The sequence below is a fragment of the Aquila chrysaetos genome, unplaced genomic scaffold (assembly GCF_900496995.4).
Source record: "Aquila chrysaetos chrysaetos unplaced genomic scaffold, bAquChr1.4, whole genome shotgun sequence".
Lineage (NCBI taxonomy): Eukaryota > Metazoa > Chordata > Aves > Accipitriformes > Accipitridae > Aquila > Aquila chrysaetos.
This window is the reverse complement of record NW_024470398.1, coordinates 54,721-73,761: the sequence shown is the minus strand read 5'-3', so window position 1 is coordinate 73,761 and position 19,041 is coordinate 54,721. Positions and strand designations below refer to the sequence as shown.

The following is a 19,041-nucleotide window of genomic DNA, read 5'->3' as shown; positions in this document are numbered from 1 at the left end:
ACCTGGAAGGCCTGGTGAAAGGGTGGGACAAAATAAAAGGGGCCCTATCTCCCTCAAACTTTAAAGACCTAGCCATAGCTCTCCAATCCATGTGGGCAACTGCCCCACATCAGCTTTTCAAACCCGGACTAATATTTGCTGAAACAGCTGGAGCAACGGCATATGTATTACTGCAAGGAGACAACACTCCCGTTTTCCTCCCTTACCACAGGTTGGCTTGTCGTGCTTTGTCGTCTTGTATGACAAGCACGTGCCCTGAATACATTTCCGCAAGATCAACATGCAAATACTTGGATTTCGTTAGCCTCTACTGTAACTAACTCATCTGCCTTTTTTTTTAAGGGAAGATTAACAGCTGCAGATCTTTTGACAACGTGCTTCATTGGCATGCCAACCCCAGTAGCTGTATTACAGAATTATGCTATACTAAGTGATTTTGTTATTAGTGTTCCTCATTGCTACTTTTTCTGTGTAGGCAGTGGTCATATACCAATGAACATTACAAAATTGATTGGCGGTGGAGCATTTCCTCCTTTGACACCATAAACACTGCTTCGATTTCAAAGGCATGTGTTCCTTCAACATAACTGATGAATCAGCCAGCATAGAGGATGACATTCAGCATCTTCAGGACTTAATGCATCAAACGAAACAATCTACTGGTGGTGCCTGGTGGGCTGAGTGGTTTAATTCCCTGACAGGATGGGTGGGACACGTGATTCAAAGCATTATTGTAGAGATACGTTTATTGCTTTTTCTGTATGTGTTTGTTGCGTGCCTTTAAATTACTTGGTGCTACACCCCACAAGTGCAAATGGACACCTCCAGCTTTGCCAGCCCCAGTGGAAGTGGTCTCTTGAGCAAGGGGGTGGAACGTGGGAAACACAGACGTCATCTGTGAACATCAACCAGTTTTCTTGGGCCCTCCGTTTATTATACAAGAAAAAGCTACAAGGTAAAGATGGCTTCAAAGCCCTGCGCAAGAGAACTTGACCAAGAGTGACTTCGCCTGTACAAGTGGGTTTGCTGTGAGAAAACACCAAGCCAAACTGGGGGTTTTAGCTAGTGTGTACTTCTGCTACCTTCTTTCTGGTACCGGGCTATGAACTAGAAGAAAAGAAAAACACAAGCAAATCTATTTTGGTAACACCCTTCCCTCCATGATCTTATCCCACAGGATTCTTCCAAGCAGAACTTTGAAGAAGTCAAAGTGCTCTCCTGAAGTCCAGGGTTGCAACCTTGCTTTTCACCCTCTTTGCCCTCAGGATCCTGAGCTCCGCCACCTCACGGTCACTGTAGCCCAGGTCAGCTTTGACCTTCACATCCCCAACAAGCATGAGCTCCAGCCACCCCCCACCCAGGGACAAAATCACCACCTTATTCTGCCATGACTGACCCCCAGGTTGTGCCAGGAGCAAGACCAACCTGGTGGAGAGCCGCAGCGCGAGGAACGTGGCGGGGGGCTCCGGGTCCGCTTGCATTTCCAGAGACGCAGACAAACAGCACCCAGCCGCAGACCGTGTTTCAAAGCGCCAAGTCACCCTGAAGCTCTGATGCAACCCCAGAGGGAACTGCAAATGTGGGTGAAACAGCATTAAAACGCATCTTGTTTTGCTAACAATATATTTCGTGGAAATAGTAACTGTGCCCGTAGGGATAAAGTGCCCCCAAGCCCCCTACGGTAACATTCCCGCCCCCCCCCCGCCCCAGCACCAGGGAGGTGTCTGCAAGTGTTTGTGCACGGCCCCAGGAGACCCTACAATAACATTCCCCTCCCCCAGTACCGTTCCATCCCACCCCGACTCACCGCCCTACCCCACTCCCAACCCGTCCGGCCACAAAATGACGTCCCTCTCTCCTCACAGAGCCGTAGACCGCCCTTCCCGCCTTTGGCGGCGCGGCCAATAGAGAGACGAGGAACTCGTGACGTCCCGGGTCGCCGGGCAGAACGGGGAGAAAGGGAGGGAAGTCGGCTCTGCTGCGGAGGCTGTCGGGATCGTGGAGGCTTCGCGGTGGGTGGGGCCGCGCCTCAGCGGGAGGACCGGAGGGGCTGAGGCGACGGGGGGGGGGACGGTGCCGGCTCCCCCGGTCTCATTTCGGGGTCTCCCCGCCGAGATGTTCTTCACGTGTGGCCCCAACGAGGCCATGGTGGTGTCGGGTGAGTCGCCGTCGCCCCCCCCCGCCCCAGACTCCTGGGTGTCGTATCCCCCCCCTGCCCCGGGATTCCTGGGTCGCCATTTACTTCTATGTCCCCACAGGTTTCTGCCGCAGCCCCCCCGTCATGGTGGCTGGGGGGAGGGTGCTGGTGGTGCCGTGTCTGCAGCAGATCCAGCGGTGAGGGGACACGTTGCGGCGGGGGGGGGGGGGGGCACAGGAGGGGGGATGTGGTGACACGAAGGGGGGGTGACACAGGAACTGGGGGGGGGGCACAGGAGGGAGGGTGGGGGGGTGACACAGGAGGGGGGGATGTGGTGACAAGGGGGGTGACAGGAACTGGGGGGGCACAGGAGGGAGGGTGGGGGGGGTGACACAGAAGGGGGGGATGTGGTGACAAGGGGGGGTGACACAGGAACTGGGGGGGGGGCACAGGAGGGAGGGTGGGGGATGACACAGGAGGGGGGGATGTGGTGACACGGGGGGTGACACAGGAACTGGGGGGGGGGGGGCACAGGATGGGGGATGTGGTGACATGAGAGGGAATATGGGGGACACGGGGTGACAGTGGGGTGACCCGTCCTCCCCCAGGATCTCCCTGAACACCCTGACCCTCAACGTGCGCAGTGAGAAGGTGTACACCCGCCACGGCGTCCCTATCTCCGTCACCGGCATCGCTCAGGTAACCCCCCTGTCCCGTCCCCCCCCCATGTTCCCATGCTGTCCCTGTGTCCCTACAGCTGCCACCACCCCTCCTCAGGAGGGACCGGTGCTGCCCCTTTTAAGTGGTGCTGGGGCGGGCCCCACCCAGTGCTGTTGGGGCGGGGGGGGTCCCTTAAAATAGCCCTGCCATGGGGAATCCCCCTCCCCAACACTCTCTGGGAGGGGGCAGCATCCCCTTCAAAGGGTCCTGTAGTGGTGCCCCCCCCCCCCGACCCTCTGCAAGGGGGGGGGGGGGGCAGCACTCTCTTAAAAGGGCACTGTCATTCCCCCCCCCCCCCCCGCTTCGGTAAGGGGCAGCAGCATTTTAAAAGGGCCTCATCGTGGTGGGCCTACAGCTCTTAAAGGGGTCATGCAGCAGTGGTGGGACCCCCTGCCCTCAGGGCGTGTGTGAGCGTGCAAGGCGCTCGTGCAAGGTTGGCTGTTCTCCTGGTCGGGTTCAGGTGAAGATCCAGGGGCAGAACAAGGAGATGCTGGCAGCCGCCTGCCAGATGTTCCTGGGCAAGTCGGAGAGCGAGATCGCCCAGATCGCCCTAGAGACTCTCGAGGGCCACCAGCGCGCCATCATGGCCCACATGACTGTGGAGGTGAGGCGGGGGGAGGCCCAGCCACGCTCCTTTTACAAAGCCCTGCCCTCCCCGTGGAAGCCCTGCCCTCCCCGTGGAAGCCCTGCCCTCCCCGTGGAAGCCCTGCCCTCCCCGTGGAAGCCCTGCCCTCCCCGTGGAAGCCCCGCCCCTGAGGCTCCACCCCTTGGTGGGTGCCCCACCCCACAAAGCCCCACTCCTTTGCTGAAGCTTCTCCACAAAAGCCCCACCCCCAGGTGGAAGCCCCACCCCCAGGTGGAAGCCCCACCCCCAGGCATGCTGGCAGAAGCATGGCCCCTTGGCCTGTGAAGCCACACCCTTCATGGAGGCCACACCCTTCATGGAGGCCACACCCTTCATGGAGGCCACACCCTTCATGGAGGCCACACCCTCTGTGCTTGAGGCCACTCCCCTGGTGGGAGCACTACCCCTTGACCCAAGCCCTACCCTGGTGGTCCCACCCCCTTGTGAGGCCACGCCCCCATGCCCCCACCCACCCTAAGCCCCACCCCTTGGTGTCCCACCCCCAGGAGATCTACAAGGACCGGCAGAAGTTCTCAGAACAGGTTTTCAAAGTGGCCTCGTCCGACCTCGTCAACATGGGGATCAGCGTGGTTAGCTACACCCTGAAGGACATCCACGATGACCAGGTGGCACCGGGGGGGACACACGAGGGGGAACACAAGGGGACACGGTGGGCACAAGGGTGTCAACATGGTTAGGTACCCTCTGAAAGACATCCACGACGACCAGGTGGCACCGGGGGGGACACAGTGGGGACAAGGGTGTCAACATGGTCAGCTACCCCCTAAAGGACATCCATGACAACCAGGTGGCACCAGGCAGGACACAGTGGGGACGTGGGTGTCAGCGTGGTCAGCTACATCCTGAAGGATGTCTACAACGGTCAACCAGGGACATGGGGGGCACGACATAGGCATTGGTGGGGTCAGTGGGGCTGGGGACATGGAGGTACAGGGAGCTGTGGGGATGGGGACTGTGACCTAGAGATGGAGACAGTGACCCAGGGATGGGGGTCACAGAAAAAGGGACGTGGGGACAGAGAGATGGAAACAGTGGGACAGGGACAGAGAACTGGTGGTGTGGGGACAGGGATATGGGGGTGGGGACATCAGGTGAAGGATGGGGACACTGGAATGGGGACAGGGACACTGTTCCTGGGTGGGAATAGGGTCACCAGGGTGGGTGCAGGGACTGGGGACATCCAGACAGAGATGGGGACACCATACAGGAATGGGGCCATCTCCAGTGTCCCCAGGGCCACCAGCGCTTGCTGGGGCATAGATGGTCAGGGTTGGGGACAGACAAGGAGTGTGACAGTGTCCCCATGTCCCCTTGTCCCCAGGACTACCTGCACTCGCTGGGGAAGGGCCGCACGGCACAGGTCCAGCGCGATGCCCGCGTGGGGGAGGCCGAGGCCAAGCGGGATGCTGGTATCCGCGTGAGTCTGTCACCTCTATCACCCTCGAGTCCCCCTGGGCCCCCTCCCCGTGTCCCATATGTGCCCATGTCCCCCCCATTTCCTCACTGAGGTCTGTAGGTCCCCCCTCAATGTGCCAGTGTTGTCTCCCCCCGCACCCCTGATGTCACCACATTGTCCCTAAATGTCTCCATGTCCCCCTTCAATGTCCCTGGGCTCCCCAGTCTCCTCGTGTGCCCCCCAACCCCCTGTGTCCTCATGGGCCCCCTTTCAATGTCCCCATGCCCATGGTTTCCCAGTATCTCCCCTGTCCCCTGGTGTCCCCATGTCCCCCAATGTCCCCCCACCTCTCTAGTCCCATGGTGTCACCATGTCCCAGCCCCCAGCATCCCCTGCTGTCCCTGCAGTGTCCCCATGCCTACCAATCTCCTACTGTCCCCACATCCCTCTGTATCCCTCCTTGTCCCTGTGTGCCCCAGCGTCTCGCATGTCCCCATGTCCCCACAGGAGGCACGGGCGCGCCAGGAGCAGGTCTCTGCGCAGCTGCTGAGCGAGACGGCAATGGCGCAGGCCCAGCGCGACTTCCAGGTGCAGCAGGCGCTCTGCGATGCCGCCGTCAATGCCCGCAAGGCCCAGGCCGACCTGGCCTACCAACTGCAGGTACGTTGGAACGCCTGGGTGTCCCCCCAGGTGCCTGGGTGTCCCCCGTGCCAAGATGCCTGGGTCTCCTCCCTGGGATGTTTGGGACCCTACCTGGGACCCCCACACACCTGGGTTTCTCCTTGACATGGTCTTGGACACGTGGGTCCCCTCTCCAGGACACCCGGGTCCCCCCCACGCAGCCCCACAGTGCCTGGGTCCCTCCCCCAGATGGCTGGGTCCTCCCTAAACACCTGTATCCCGCAGATTCCCGGGGTCCCCCCTAAACACTTGGGTTCCCCCTTAAGACCTAGGTCTGCTGGGATGCTTAGGTGTCCCCCCGAGTCACCCGAGTCCCACCCAGGTGCCTGGGTCCCCCCCAGACACTCAGATCCCCTGGACACCTGGGTCTTCCCAGCACCTTTGTCCCCCCCGAAACACCTGGGTCCCTTGGGGTGCCTGAATTCTCCCAACTGCCTGGGTCCCCCCGCACCCTTTCCACCCGCCTGGGTGCCGTCACGGGGCTGAGGGGTGCCGCGGGCGCAGGTGGCGAGGACGAAGCAGCAGATCGAGGAGCAGCGGGCGCAGGTGCTGGTGGTGGAGCGGGCGCAGCAGGCGCAGCTGCAGGAGCACGAGATCGGCCGCCGTGAGCGCGAGCTGGAGGCCACCGTCCGCAAACCCGCCGAGGCCGAGCGCTACCGCCTCGAGCGCCTGGCCGAGGCCCAGCGGTGAGCCCCGCCCCCACCCGGTGGGTCCCACTACCTTGGGTGAACCCATGCCCCTTTAAAGAGGAGCCCCGCCCCAGTCTTCCAAGCCACACCCCCATTGTGGTGGGTGCTCACCACTGTGTGTGAAGCCATTTCCCCTTTAAGGGAAGCCATGCCCCTTTAAAGGGGCACTGGGCCCCATCACTCAAGTCATGCTTTTTTTAAGGGAGGTGGTGCCCCTTTTGAAGGGAGCCCCGCCCCCTTCCAGTAAGCCACACCCCCATTTTAGTGGGCCCTACTCCATGGAAGTTATGGGCGATTTAAGAGAAGACTGCCCCTTTAAAAGAGAGCCCTGCCCCCTTGTAGGCCACACCCCTATGATGCAGGCTCCCTGTGTGGCTATGCCCCTTTTAAGAGAAGCCATGTGTCTTTGAGGGGAGGCCACGCCCCCTCTAGGAGAATCATGCCCCCTTCCACCAGGCCACACCCCCTCGACCACCCCTCCATATCACCTGGGCCACACCCTCAATGGGAGGCCACACCCCTCTAAGCCCCACCTTATGGGAAGACCCCCTGCCCCTCCCATCTCGAAGCTCCACCCCTTTTTTCAAGCCCCACCCCTCCACAGGTCACAGATGATGATGCAGGCGGAGGCTGAGGCTGAAGCCATGAAGGTCAGTCTGGGGGGGGGAAACCAGGTGTCTGGGCGGGGCCGGGGCGGGGTGTGACAGGGGACGCAGGTGTCTGGGCGGGGCCGGGGCGGGGTGTGACAGGGGACCCAGGTGTCTGGGCGGGGTCGGGGCGGGGTGTGACAGGGGACCCAGGTGTCTGGGCGGGGTCGGGGCGGGGTGTGGACAGGGGACGCAGGTGTCTGGGGCGGGGCCGGGGTGGGGTGTGACAGGGGACGCAGGTGTCTGGGCGGGGCCAGGGCGGGGTGTGACAGGGGACCCAGGTGTCTGGGCGGGGCCGGGGCGGGGTGTGACAGGGGACGCAGGTGTCTGGGCGGGGCCGGGGCGGGGCTGTGACAGGGGACGCAGGTGTCTGGGCGGGGCCGGGGCGGGGTGTGACAGGGGACGCAGGTGTCTGGGCGGGGCCAGGGCGGGGTGTGACAGGGGACCCAGGTGTCTGGGCGGGGCCGGGGCGGGGTGTGACAGGGAACCCAGGTGTCTGGGCGGGGTCGGGGCGGGGTGTGACAGGGGACCCAGGTGTCTGGGCGGGGCCGGGGCGGGGTGTGACAGGGGACGCAGGTGTCTGGGCGGGGCCGGGGCGGGGCTGTGACAGGGCCCCCAGGCGTCCGGCTAACCCAGGCGTGCCGCGCAGGTGACGGGGGCGGCGCGGGCGGCGGCGGTGGCCGCCCGGGCGCGGGCGGAGGCGGCGCAGACGGCGGCGAAGGCCGAGGCGTTCGCGCAGTACCAGGAGGCCGCCGTCGTCGACATGGTGCTGCAGCGGCTCCCTCAGGTATTTTGGGGTGTCCCTCCCATGGGTTTGGGGTTCCCCCCGTGGAGTAGGGGTGGTCAGGGCTCTGTCCTGGGGGGATTTGGGGTCCCTATGAGGTCTCAAGGGAGTATTTTGGGGTCCCGTGGAGTATTTTGGGGTCCCCCCCATAGATATGGGGTACCCCCCCGTGGACTTGGGGGGTGGTTTGGGGTGTTCTGGGGGGATTTGGGCTCCCCATGGGGTATTTTGGGGTCCCCCCCATGAATTTGAGGTGGTTTGGGGGTGTCCTGGGGGGATTTGGGGTCCCACAGGGTGACTTGGGGTCACTCCAATGGAGTAGGGGTGGTTTGGGGGTGTTCTGGGGGGATTTGGGGTCCCTAGGGGTTCTCAAGGGGGTATTTTGGGGTCCCATGGGGTATTTTGGGGTCTCCTCCATAGATTTGGGGTACCCCCCTGGATTTGGGGTGGTTTGGGGGGATTTGGGATCCCCATGGGGTATTTTGGGGTCCTCCCCATGGATTTGGCGTCCCCCCATGGAGTAGGGGTGGTTTGGGGGTGTCCAGGGGGGATTTGGGGTCCCGAGGGGGTATTTTGGGGTCCCCAGGGGGTGATTTGGGGTCCTTCCCATGGAGTAGGGGTGGTTTGGGGGTGTCCTGGGGGGACTTTGGGTCCCTATGGGGTCTCAAGGGGGTATTTTGGGGTCCCTATGGGGCACTTAGGGGGTCCCCAGGGGTTATTTTTGGGGTCCCCCCATGGAGTAGGGGTGGTTTGGGGGTTGCCAGGGGGGATCTGGGGGTCCCTGGTCCCTGGGAGGATTTTGGGGTCCCAGGAGGTGTTTTGGGGTGCCCCTATGGGGTGGGGGCAGTCTGGGAGGGGCAGAGAGAGGAATTTGGGGGGGTTAAGGGGTGGGTTTGGGGTGAAAGACGGCCATTTTGGGACAGCTGAGCAGGGAGAGGATTTGGGGGGGCCAGAGGCAGGTTTTGGGGTTGGATCTTGGGATTTTGCAGTGCCATGGGCAGATTTTTGGGTGAGATCTGGGGGTTTGGGGGTGCTGACAAAACTTTGGGGTGAAACATGGTGATTTTGGATAAGGTGGCAATGGAATGGGAGGGTTTGGGGGTGCTGCAGCCAGATTTTGGGGTGTGATCTGGGGATTTTGGGGTGCCAACAGAGTATTTTGGGGTGAAACATGGTGATTTTGGAACAGGCACCGATGGGGAGGGGGATTTGGGGGTGCTGCAGGCAGATTTTGGGTGGAGATCTGGGGATTTTGGGGTACTAGTAGCAGATTTTGGGGTGTGATCTGGGGGTTCTGGGGTGCTGACAGAAAATTTTGGGGTAAAACGTCAATTTTGGAACAGGCAGCAATGGGGAGGGGGATTTCAGGGTGCCACAGGCAGATTTTGGGGTGAGATCTGGGGATTTTGGGGTGACACAAGCAGATTTTGGAACAGGCAGTGATGGAAGAGGGTATTTTGGGGTGCTGTGGGCATATTTTGGGGTGAGATCTGGGGATTTTGGAGTGCCAACAGAGTATTTTGGGGTGAAACATGGTGATTTTGGAACAGACAGCGATGGGGAGGGGGATTTGGGGGTGCTGAGGGCAGATTTTGGGGTGAGATCTGGGGATTTGGGGGTGCCACGAGCAGATTTTGGTGTTAAACGTGGCCATTTTGGAGCACTCAGAGATGGAAGAGGGGGATTTTGGGGTGCCGCAGGTAGACTTTGGGGTGAGATGTGGGAAATTTGTCGTGCCAACAGAGTATTTTGGGGTGAAATGTGGAGATTTTGGAACAGGCACTAACAGGGAGGGGGATTTGGGGGTGCTGCAGGCACACTTTGGGGTGTGATCTGGGGGTGCTGAGAAATAATTTTGGGGTGAAACATGGCAATTTTGGAACAGGCGGCTGATGGGGAGGGAGATTTTGGGGTGCCACGGGCAGATTTTGGGGTGAGATCTGCGTATTTTGGGGATGAAAGCCACTGTTTTGGGGGCAGGTGGCAGAGGCGGTAGCGCAGCCGCTGCTGGGGACACGGCGTGTGACGTTGGTGGCCGGTGGCTCCGGGGACATCGGGGTGTCGCGGTTACCGGGGGAGATCCTGGACGTCGTCACCCGCCTGCCCGCCACCGTCGAGGCCCTCACGGGCGTCAGCGTCACCCAGGTGCGCCCGGATGCCTGCGTCCCCTCGGGGAGGGGGGCTGTCACACCTGGGTCCCCTGCGCGTGGGGACACCACGACATCTGGGTCCACTCCTCAGCCTCCCGTCTGTCCCCACAGGCCGCCCAGAAGAAGTCCGAGTGCCAGGCCTGAGCCAGTGCCACCGCGTCCCCAAAGTGCCACTACATGCTGGTGCCACCCTGCCTGCGAGGTGTCACCGCCCCCAGGATCCCACCTCTGCATGGCGTCACCACCCCCTGGAACCCCCATCTCGCCGAAGTGCCACCACCTCCCAGCGATACTGCGTCCCCAAAGTGCCACCGTGCCACCCTACCTGCGAGGTGTCACCACCCCCTGGAGCCCCTGTCCCCATGGTGTCACCATCTCCTGGAACCTCCTTCTCGCCAAAGTGCCACCAGCTCCCAGCGATACTGTGTCCCCAAAGTGCCACTACCCCACGGTGCCACCATGTCCCCAGAGTGCCACCATTCCACTGCGCTAGTGTCCTCCCATGGTGCCACCACCCCTCAATGCCACTGTGCCCCTGAGATACCACTACCCCACAGTGCTAATGTGTCCCCAAAGTGCCACCAACCCCCAGTGCCATCCCCCACCCACCCCCTCAGGGGCTGGTGTGTCCCCAGGGTGGAGGACATGTCCCCGTGTCCCCAGATCATTAAAGCTGCTGCGTCTGCACTGGCCAGACCCGGGTCCCTCGGGGGTCGGCGGGTGTGGGGACCCCCAGAAGGGACACAGGGTGTCCCCAAAAGGGACAGTGGTGGGACCTCATGGTAGGGGGACCCAGAGGGGACGTGGGGACAGAGTGACACCAGGTGGAAGACTTGGGGGGGGGGGGGGGGGGGGGGGGGCGCGTCACCAAAGGTGACATGGGTACTATGGCAGACCCCAGAGGGGACACTGGGGGGGTGTGGGGGACAGGGGATTCCCAGCCCCCCCCCCCCCCAAGGGACCCTAAAGGGGACAGAAAGGACCTGGGGGGGGGGGGGGGGGGGGCAGGCAGGGCCTGCAGAGGACACCCAAGGACATGGGGACCATAAAGAGGATACAGTGACCCCCACACAGGGACATCTAAAGGGGGGAGGACACGCAAGTGGGACGCAGACCACCCCCCCCCCCCCCGGGGACCTGGAGGGGACCCCAAGGATGTGGGGATCCACATGGGACCCCCTACATGGACCTGAAGGCCCCCCCCCCCCCCCCCGCCAAGTGACATGGGAACAGGAAGGGGACAAGGGACACGGTGGTGGCTTTACATCCCGGGTTTATTCCTCGCCCGGGGGCGGCTTTTCAATATGAAAAAAAAAAAAAAAGGAAAATTAAAAAAAAAAAAGCTTAAAAAGGGGAAAAATGAACCAAAATATTATGGAGTTGGGGGGGGAGGGGACAGGAGAGCCCCCGGCCAGGGACATGGGTGACAGGGCCACCCAAGAGCCCCCTGCAGCTGGAGTGGTGGGTTTGGGTGGAAAAGGCAGCAAATTGGGTGCCAGGGGGCTGCAATAATTTAGTGGTGATGTCACCCCCGGCAGTGGGGGATGACCCGGAGGGGAGGGTGGCTCTGCAATGACAGGGGCCTTCTGGTGACAGTGACAACAGAGAGGGGAGGGGACGCTCCAGTGACAATGATGAAGGACATTGATGGGGGTTGTGTGAGGACAAGGACTCTAGTGATGGTGAGGATGGTGAAGGACAAGGGCTCTTCGGTGACCATGATGAAAGACTGGGACTCTCTGGTGACGATGACGAAGGACTCTAGTGACCATGATGAAGGACTGGGACTCTCTGGTGACGATGACGAAGGACTCTAGTGACCATGATGAAGGACTGGGACTCTCTGGTGATGATGACGAAGGACTCTAGTGACCATGATGAAGGACTGGGACTCTCTGGTGACCATGATGAAGGACTGGGACTCTCTGGTGACCATGATGTTGGTGAAGACCAAGGGCTCTCCAAGGACGATGACAAAGGCTGAGGGCTCTCTGAGGATGACGATGATGAAGGCCAAGGGCTCTCCAGTGACAATGGCAAAGCCTGAGGGCTTTGATGACAACCATGATGAAGGCCAAGAGCTTTTCGGTGACAATCACAAAAGATGAGGGCTTTCTGTTGACAACGGTGAAGGACAACAGCTCTCTGAGGACGATGACGAAGGCCAAGAGCTCTCCAAGGACCACAGTGAAGGACAAGGGCTCTCTGAAGACGGTGACAAAGGCCGAGGGCTCTCCAACGTTGATGACAATGGCCAAGTGCTTTCCAGTGACAACAGGGAAGACCAAGGGCTCTCCGAGGCCACCGACAAAGGCAGAGGACAATGATGAAGACGAAAGGCTCCCCGAGGACACTGATGAAGGCTGAGGACGATGATGAAGGACAAGGACTCTCCAAGGACGATGACGCTGAAGGCCAAGGGCTCTCCGAGGACAACGGTGAAGGACGAGGGCTCTCCGAGGACAACGCTGAAGGACGAGGGCTCTCCGAGGACGACGATGACAGCAAAGGCCGAGGGGCTTTCCTAGGACGACCAGCCCTCAGGCCTCCTCTTCGGCCTCTTCACCAAAATCCTCCTCCTCCTCAGCAGTGGCATCCTGGTACTGCTGGTACTCCGAGACAAGGTCGTTCATGTTGCTCTCTGCTTCGGTGAACTCCATCTCGTCCATCCCCTCGCCCGTGTACCAGTGGAGGAAGGCCTTGCGCCGGAACATGGCCGTGAACTGCTCCGAGATACGCTTGAAGAGCTCCTGAATGGCCGTGCTGTTGCCGATGAAGGTGACAGCCATCTTGAGACCACGCGGTGGTATGTCACAGACGGCCGTCTTCACGTTGTTGGGGATCCACTCGACGAAGTAAGAGCTGTTCTTGTTCTGAACGTTGAGCATCTGCTCGTCCACCTCCTTCATGGACATGCGACCTCGGAAGACCGCGGCCACCGTGAGGTAACGGCCGTGACGGGGATCGCAGGCGGCCATCATGTTTTTGGCGTCAAAGACCTGCTGGGTGAGCTCGGGGACGGTGAGGGCGCGGTACTGCTGGCTGCCACGCGACGTCAAAGGGGCGAAGCCGGGCATGAAGAAGTGGAGACGCGGGAAGGGCACCATGTTGACGGCCAACTTGCGGAGATCAGCGTTGAGTTGACCGGGGAAACGGAGGCAGGTGGTTACGCCGCTCATGGTGGCCGAGACGAGGTGGTTGAGGTCACCGTAGGTGGGAGTGGTCAGCTTCAGGGTGCGGAAGCAGATGTCATACAGGGCTTCGTTGTCGATGCAGTAGGTCTCATCCGTGTTCTCCACCAGCTGGTGGACAGACAGGGTGGCGTTGTAGGGTTCCACCACCGTGTCCGACACCTTGGGGGACGGGACGACACTGAAGGTGTTCATGATGCGATCGGGGTATTCCTCACGGATTTTGGAGATCAGGAGGGTCCCCATGCCGGAGCCGGTGCCACCACCCAGCGAATGGGTCAGCTGGAAGCCCTGCAGGCAGTCGCAGCTCTCCGCTTCCTTCCTCACCACGTCCAGGACCGAGTCCACCAGTTCGGCCCCTTCCGTGTAGTGACCCTTGGCCCAGTTGTTGCCTGCGCCGCTCTGGCCTGGGGTGGGGACATGGTGGGGATGTCATGGAGGAGCTCCCAGAGAGAAACCGAGGTCTTTGGGGACTTTGGTTGTTCAGTTTGGAGGCCTTCAGGCCAACCTTGAGGACTTTGGGGCTCTCCATCCCACCTTTGGGGACCTTTAAACCAACCTTCATCACCTTGGGGACCTGGATCCCACCTCCCTGGGGATGTCCAACCAACCCCTGGGGACCCTGCACTCCTTGGGGACGTCCATTACCCTCCATGGTGACTTCCAGCCCACCCTTGGGGACCTCCATCACCCTCCTTGGGGACCTCCAGCCCACGCACGGGGACTTCATGCTCCTTGCGGACAACCATTGCTGTCTTTGAAGACATGTAGCAAATCCTTGGGGATGCTAAGGGCCTCAGGGACCTTCACTGCTCTTGCCTATCTCCAGCTCACCCTTGAGCTCCTTGGGGACCTCCATCCCACCCTCAAGAGCCTTAAGCACCTCCATCACCCTTGTTGGGTGTCTCTACCGGACCCTTGGGAACCCCAAGAACTGTGGGGACCTCTATCATCCTCCTTTGAGATCCCCAGCCCACTTCTGAGGACCTTGGGGACCTCCATCACTCTCCCTTCTCCATCTCTATGCCAACCTTGGGCACCCTGAGCACCTCAGGGACCTCTCTCCAACCCCTGGGGACCTCCAGTCCACACTTGAGGTCCTTGGGGACCACCATCACTCTTCCTGGGGACCTCCAGCTGGCCCTTAGAAACCATAAGCTCCTTGGGGACCTCTTAGTACCCTTCTTGGGGACCTCCAGACCACCCTGGGGTACCTTGAGCTCCTCATGGACCTCCACCATCCTCCTTAGGTATCACCTCCATGCCACCCATGGGCGCCCTGAGCTCCTGCGAGATGCCCATCTCCTAGGGGACCTTCATTCCCCTGATTTGGGGACCCCAATAACCCTCCCAGTAGAGCTCTGGGGACATAGGGAGAGACCCTGGCCACCAAGAAGGGAACAATAAGGACCTGCCACCCCACTGTGACAAGCACCTGAGGGCCACCAAGGAGGGATGTGTCATTCCACTGGGAAGGGCACCCATGGGCCACCACGGTGGGGACCCGCCACCCCACCCCATGGTGACCGTCACCCAAAGGTGGCCACCACTGGAAGATTCATAGCCACCAAATGAAGGAAACCGCCACCCTGCCACGATGGGCACCCCGAAGTCACCTAGGAGGACATGGCTGGGGGACAAGGGGGACCCCATGGGACACAGGGTGACACGGGGACTCACCGAAAACGAAGTTGTCCGGCCGGAAGATCTGCCCGAAGGGTCCCGAGCGCACCGAGTCCATGGTGCCCGGCTCCAGGTCCACCAAGATGGCCCTTGGCACGTACTTACCCCCTGGGGACACCACCGTGTCACCGAGGGGGGTGATGGTGACAACCCCGCGTCACCCCTCCACCCCCAAAACCCCCAGAAACCACCCCAAAACCCGAGGAGGTGGAAGGAGGGTGTGGGGAGGGGGACGGGTGAGCTGAGCGCGTCAGGTCTCAGGCAGAGAGGGATGAGGGGGTGGGGCGGGGGATGATGGGGACAGAGAGGTGACACCGGCGGGGGGTGACAGGGGACAGGGCGACACCGTACCGGTGGCCTCGTTGTAGTAGACGCTGATGCGGTCGAGCTGGAGGTCGCTGTCGCCATGGTAAGTGCCGGTGGGGTCGATGCCGTGTTCGTCGCTGATCACCTCCCAGAACTGGGGACAAAGGGCGGGGTCAGAAAGGCTCCGCCCCCACCCCGCCCCTGCCAATGCCTGGGTCCCTTCAGGCGGGGAGGGTGGAAGGTCTGGGTCCTCCCCTGGGGCTTCAGGGTGGGTGGGGCCAGCCTTGGGGTGGGAGGAGTCTATATAGAGGGTGGAGCTTGATCTAGGAGTGTGCCTGAAGGGGTGGAGCCGGTAGGAGGAGGGGAAGCCTCACTGGAAGAACCAACGCTGGGGGCTGAGCCTTGAGAGGGCGTGGAATCTTATTGGACGAGGCAGCCCAGGGGGTGGGGACTGCAAAAGGGGGTGCAGCCTCACTGGAGGAGGCCACTCCTAGAGGAAGACCAACCCTGGGGGCGGAGCCAATGCCAGCTGCACCAACCCTGGGGGTGGGACCTGTCTAAGGGGGAGGAGCCAAGCTCAGGGGGCTGGGTCTGTTTTCAAGGGGTGGGGCCCGCCTCCAAAGGGGCAGAGCCTCACCACCCGCAGGGGCGTGGCCAAACATGGGCGTTACCCCCCCCAAAAAAAACGGGCAGGCGGGAACCGGAAACAGCGTTTGAAATGCGGAGGTGCTTCCAAAAATGTTTAATTTCAGAAACACCCCAAATTTGCCTCCCCCCCCCAAAAAAAATACCCACTCCTTCCCTCCAAAAAAGATACATCTCCAAATTTTCAATTTCCCTCCTCAAAATCTGCCCATGGGGGTGGGGCGGCTGGGAACAAAGGGTGGGGGAGGGGCAGGCACCCGGGGGACCCCGACACCCCCCCCAAGGTCATGAGAGGGGGGGAGGGGGGGACAGGGCCACGCCCTGCGGGTGAAAACATGCCAAAAAGCCTCAATTTGGGGCTGATGGTGGAGAAATGGGTTAAAAATGCCGGTTTGGGTTAAAAAACATCATTCTGGAGACTGAAAAATCTGCATTTATGGGTGTTTAAACACTGCAGGGTTTAGTGAGATAAAATTACAATTTTTGGTCAAAAATGCTGGTTTGGGGCAGAAAAGGAGCATTTTGTAGCTAAAACTTTAATTATGGGATGAAAAAGTCCCGGGGGGGGGGGGCGGAAGGGAGAACCAATTCTGGGGCTGAAAAGTTCGGTTTGCAGCTAGAAAAATGCTTCTTGGGAACAAAAAGGTTTTAATTCAGAGCTGTAAAAAAAAAAAAGTAATTCTGGAGCGGGGAACACCTATTTTGGGGCTAAAAATTGCAATTGTGTGGTTGAAAACCCCATTCCGGGGCAGAAAAATGCTTTTTGGGGTCAAAAAGCATCACTTCAGATGTTTCAGAGAACAAAGATCCTATTCTGGGGCTGAAAACCTCCATTTTGAGGGCTGAAAACTCGGTTTGGCGACACAAAGATCCTATTCTGGGGCCAAAAACATCCACTTTAGGACAAAAATTGTCATTTGGGAAGGGAAAGCCTGATTTCAGTGTCAAAAAAAAAAAAAAATTTTGGTGCTGAAAAAAATGTTAAAGGGTGGAAAAATTCTATTGTGAAGCAGAAAAAAAATTATTCCGCCATGGAAAAGAGCATATTCCGAGGCCTAAATCATCCATTTTGGGGCCAAATGCACCATTTTGCATCAAAAAAAAACCCTACTTGGGAGTAAAAAAACCCTCAATTTTAGAGCAAAACTCCTTAATCTGGGGCAGAAAAAATGCATTTGGGAACACAAAGATCCTATTCTTTAGCTGAGGACCTCCATTTTGGGGCTGGATACCTCCATTTTGGGGGCTGGAATCCCCTATTTTAGCTGCGTAAAACTCCACTTTTGACTGAAAAAAATCCTTTGGGGGCTGAAAAGCTCCTTTTTGGTCCTCAAAAGCCCATTTGGGAGCAAAAATAAACCTGTTTGGGGACTGGAAAATGCCATTTCAGAGAACAAAGATCTTACTCTGAGGCTGAAAACCTCCATTTTGGGGCTGGAAAAAGCTTTTGCGGGGTGAAAGCCTCATTTTAGCATTAAAAAAATCCATTTTGGGGACAAAAGCAATCATTTGGGGGTTAAAAAACTTTATTTCAGGGCCAGAATCTCTTTTTGGGGGCAGAAATGGCCATTTTAGGGCTAAAACCTCCATTTCAGCGAACAAAGCTTATTCCGAGGCCGAAAAACCTCCATCTTGGGGCCGGACACTCCGATTTTGAGGCTAAAACTCTCCATTTAGGAGCTGAAAACCCTCTATGTTGGGTCCCAAACCCCCATTTTGGAGCTGGAAAAGAAAATCTCTGTTGTGGGACAAAAGGATCTCACTTGGGGGGTGAAAAACTCCCATTTTGGAGCCAAAAGAGCCTCTTGAGAGGCGGCACGCCCCTATTTGGGGGCTGAAAAACCTTGATTTTGGGCTTAGAAAACCTTTCTTTTGGGGCGGAAGCCCCCCGTTTTGGGGCCAAAACGCTGTGGGCGGCACGCCCCGATTTGGGGGCAGTAATCTTTATTCTGGGGCATAGAATTCTCATTTTAGAGTGAAAAGCGCCTATATTGTGGTCAGACTACCTGATGAGGGGGGTGCAAACCCGTTTTTTAAGGGCTAAAACCCGCCATTCTGGGGCCAAGCAAGCTGCAAGGCGCGGGATGCCACGATTTTGATGTAAAACCAGCACAATTTCGGATTTTAAAACAACGCTTGGGGAAGGGGTGCGTGAAAACCCCTATTTTGGGGCTAAACCCCTCAATTTGAGGGCTTTAACCTCCCGCTTTAGGGCGGAAAATTCCCTAATCCCGGCAAAAATAGGGATTTGGGGGCCGAATATCGCGAAGGGGGAATTCAGGGGGCCGGGAAAATAACATTTTTCTAGTAAAGTGTTATTTGGTGGCTGAAAAGGCGCATTCGGGGGCCGCTGCCCTCAGGCGCGGCGGGAAACCGCCATTTTGGGGCCGCGTGAGAAGAAAGGGGGGGGAGGGGCGGGGCGCCCCCATTTTGAGGCCGGAAACCTCCATTTTGGGGCCGAACCGCTTCGTTTTGAGGCCGAACCCCTCTATTTCGACACCGCGCTTTTCATTTCAGGCCCTCGGCGGGTGGGAAAGGAACGATTTTAGGCTGAAATCGCCTCGATTCGGGTCCGCCTTTGTCTGCGCGCGGGGAGGGGCTTCTTAAAAGGGGCCGCGCCGCAAGGGAAGAATGGGGGGGGGGCAGCCCCCTCCGACCCGACGCTGCCCGCCCGCTGTTCACCTTAGCCCCGATCTGGTTGCCGCACTGGCCCGCCTGGATGTGGACGATCTCCCTCATGGTGGCAACGTGGGTCGGGCTGGGCGCGGTGACGGAGAGGTGGGCCCCACCCGGTCTTGATGGGCGATTCGCTGGCGCGGCCCCTTTAAGGCGGGAGCGCTATTGCGAGCGCGGCGGCGGCGACAATGGCGGCTCCCACGGCCCCGCGGCGCCTCATATAGACAAAGCGGCGGCGGCCGGCCCCGCGCTCCCATTGGACGGCGCCGCCCGCTCACCGCGCTCCCATTGGACGGCGAGGGCGGGAGGCCGCTCCCCAATCCCGCTGTTTGCACCGCCCTCCCTTTTTGGCGTCGCTCTGCCATCTCTCTGTGGCTGGAAGGCGGGCGCGCTGCGCGCCGAGCTCTATGATAGCTCCGCCCACAGCCGCGCTGCTACTTTGGGAGGACCGTCCCCTTCCCCTCTCTATGCTCCGCGCTGGACGGACGCGCGCGGCTACCAATGGCAGTGGCCCTTGGGCGGTGACGCGCAGCGGTGACGGCCAATAGAGCCGGGAGGGCGGGGCAGGGGGACGGTGGCGCGGGAGGGGCGGGCGTTGGGGCCCTGTGAAGCGGTTTGGGGGCTCCGCGGGGCAGGTTTGGGGGGGGGGGTTAGGGGCAGTTGAGGGGGTTTCTGAGGCAGTTTGGGGAC

At 59.7% G+C, this 19,041-nt stretch overlaps 2 protein-coding genes across 2 annotated transcripts; one reads left to right on the top strand and one right to left on the bottom strand.

Moving 5' to 3' along the window:
- The first annotated feature begins 1,984 nt into the window (after positions 1-1,984).
- Positions 1,985-10,537, top strand: FLOT1 (flotillin 1). Its single transcript, XM_030006828.2, has 12 exons — positions 1,985-2,158; positions 2,259-2,334; positions 2,746-2,836; positions 3,318-3,461; positions 3,989-4,108; positions 4,825-4,920; positions 5,407-5,559; positions 6,085-6,266; positions 6,874-6,919; positions 7,566-7,703; positions 9,681-9,845; positions 9,962-10,537. The coding sequence occupies exons 1-12, from the start codon at positions 2,116-2,118 to the stop codon at positions 9,992-9,994; spliced, it is 1,287 nt and encodes a 428-aa protein (XP_029862688.1). The 5' UTR covers positions 1,985-2,115; the 3' UTR covers positions 9,995-10,537.
- Positions 10,538-11,106: 569 nt separating this feature from the next.
- Positions 11,107-18,563, bottom strand: TUBB (tubulin beta class I). The gene is made up of 4 exons (XM_030006827.1): positions 18,358-18,563; positions 15,076-15,184; positions 14,722-14,832; positions 11,107-13,448 (listed from the first exon to the last, which is right to left on the bottom strand). Exons 1-4 carry the CDS (start codon positions 18,412-18,414, stop codon positions 12,391-12,393), a joined length of 1,335 nt encoding a protein of 444 aa, XP_029862687.1. The 5' UTR covers positions 18,415-18,563; the 3' UTR covers positions 11,107-12,390.
- Positions 18,564-19,041: the final 478 nt, after the last annotated feature.

What these genes read in the sequence shown, in the direction of transcription:
- FLOT1 (XM_030006828.2), top strand. Translation starts at nt 2,116, where the DNA reads ATGTTCTTCACGTGTGGCCCCAACGAGGCCATGGTGGTGTCGG. An exon ending in CGAGGCCATGGTGGTGTCGG is followed by an intron (nt 2,159 to 2,258) that starts GTGAGTCGCCGT and finishes ATGTCCCCACAG; the next exon opens with GTTTCTGCCGCAGCCCCCCC. An exon ending in CCGTCACCGGCATCGCTCAG is followed by an intron (nt 2,837 to 3,317) that starts GTAACCCCCCTG and finishes GGTCGGGTTCAG; the next exon opens with GTGAAGATCCAGGGGCAGAA.
- TUBB (XM_030006827.1), bottom strand. Translation starts at nt 18,414, where the DNA reads ATGAGGGAGATCGTCCACATCCAGGCGGGCCAGTGCGGCAACCAGATC. An exon ending in CTACTACAACGAGGCCACCG is followed by an intron (nt 14,833 to 15,075) that starts GTACGGTGTCGC and finishes TGGTGTCCCCAG; the next exon opens with GGGGTAAGTACGTGCCAAGG. An exon ending in GCCGGACAACTTCGTTTTCG is followed by an intron (nt 13,449 to 14,721) that starts GTGAGTCCCCGT and finishes TCCCCACCCCAG; the next exon opens with GCCAGAGCGGCGCAGGCAAC.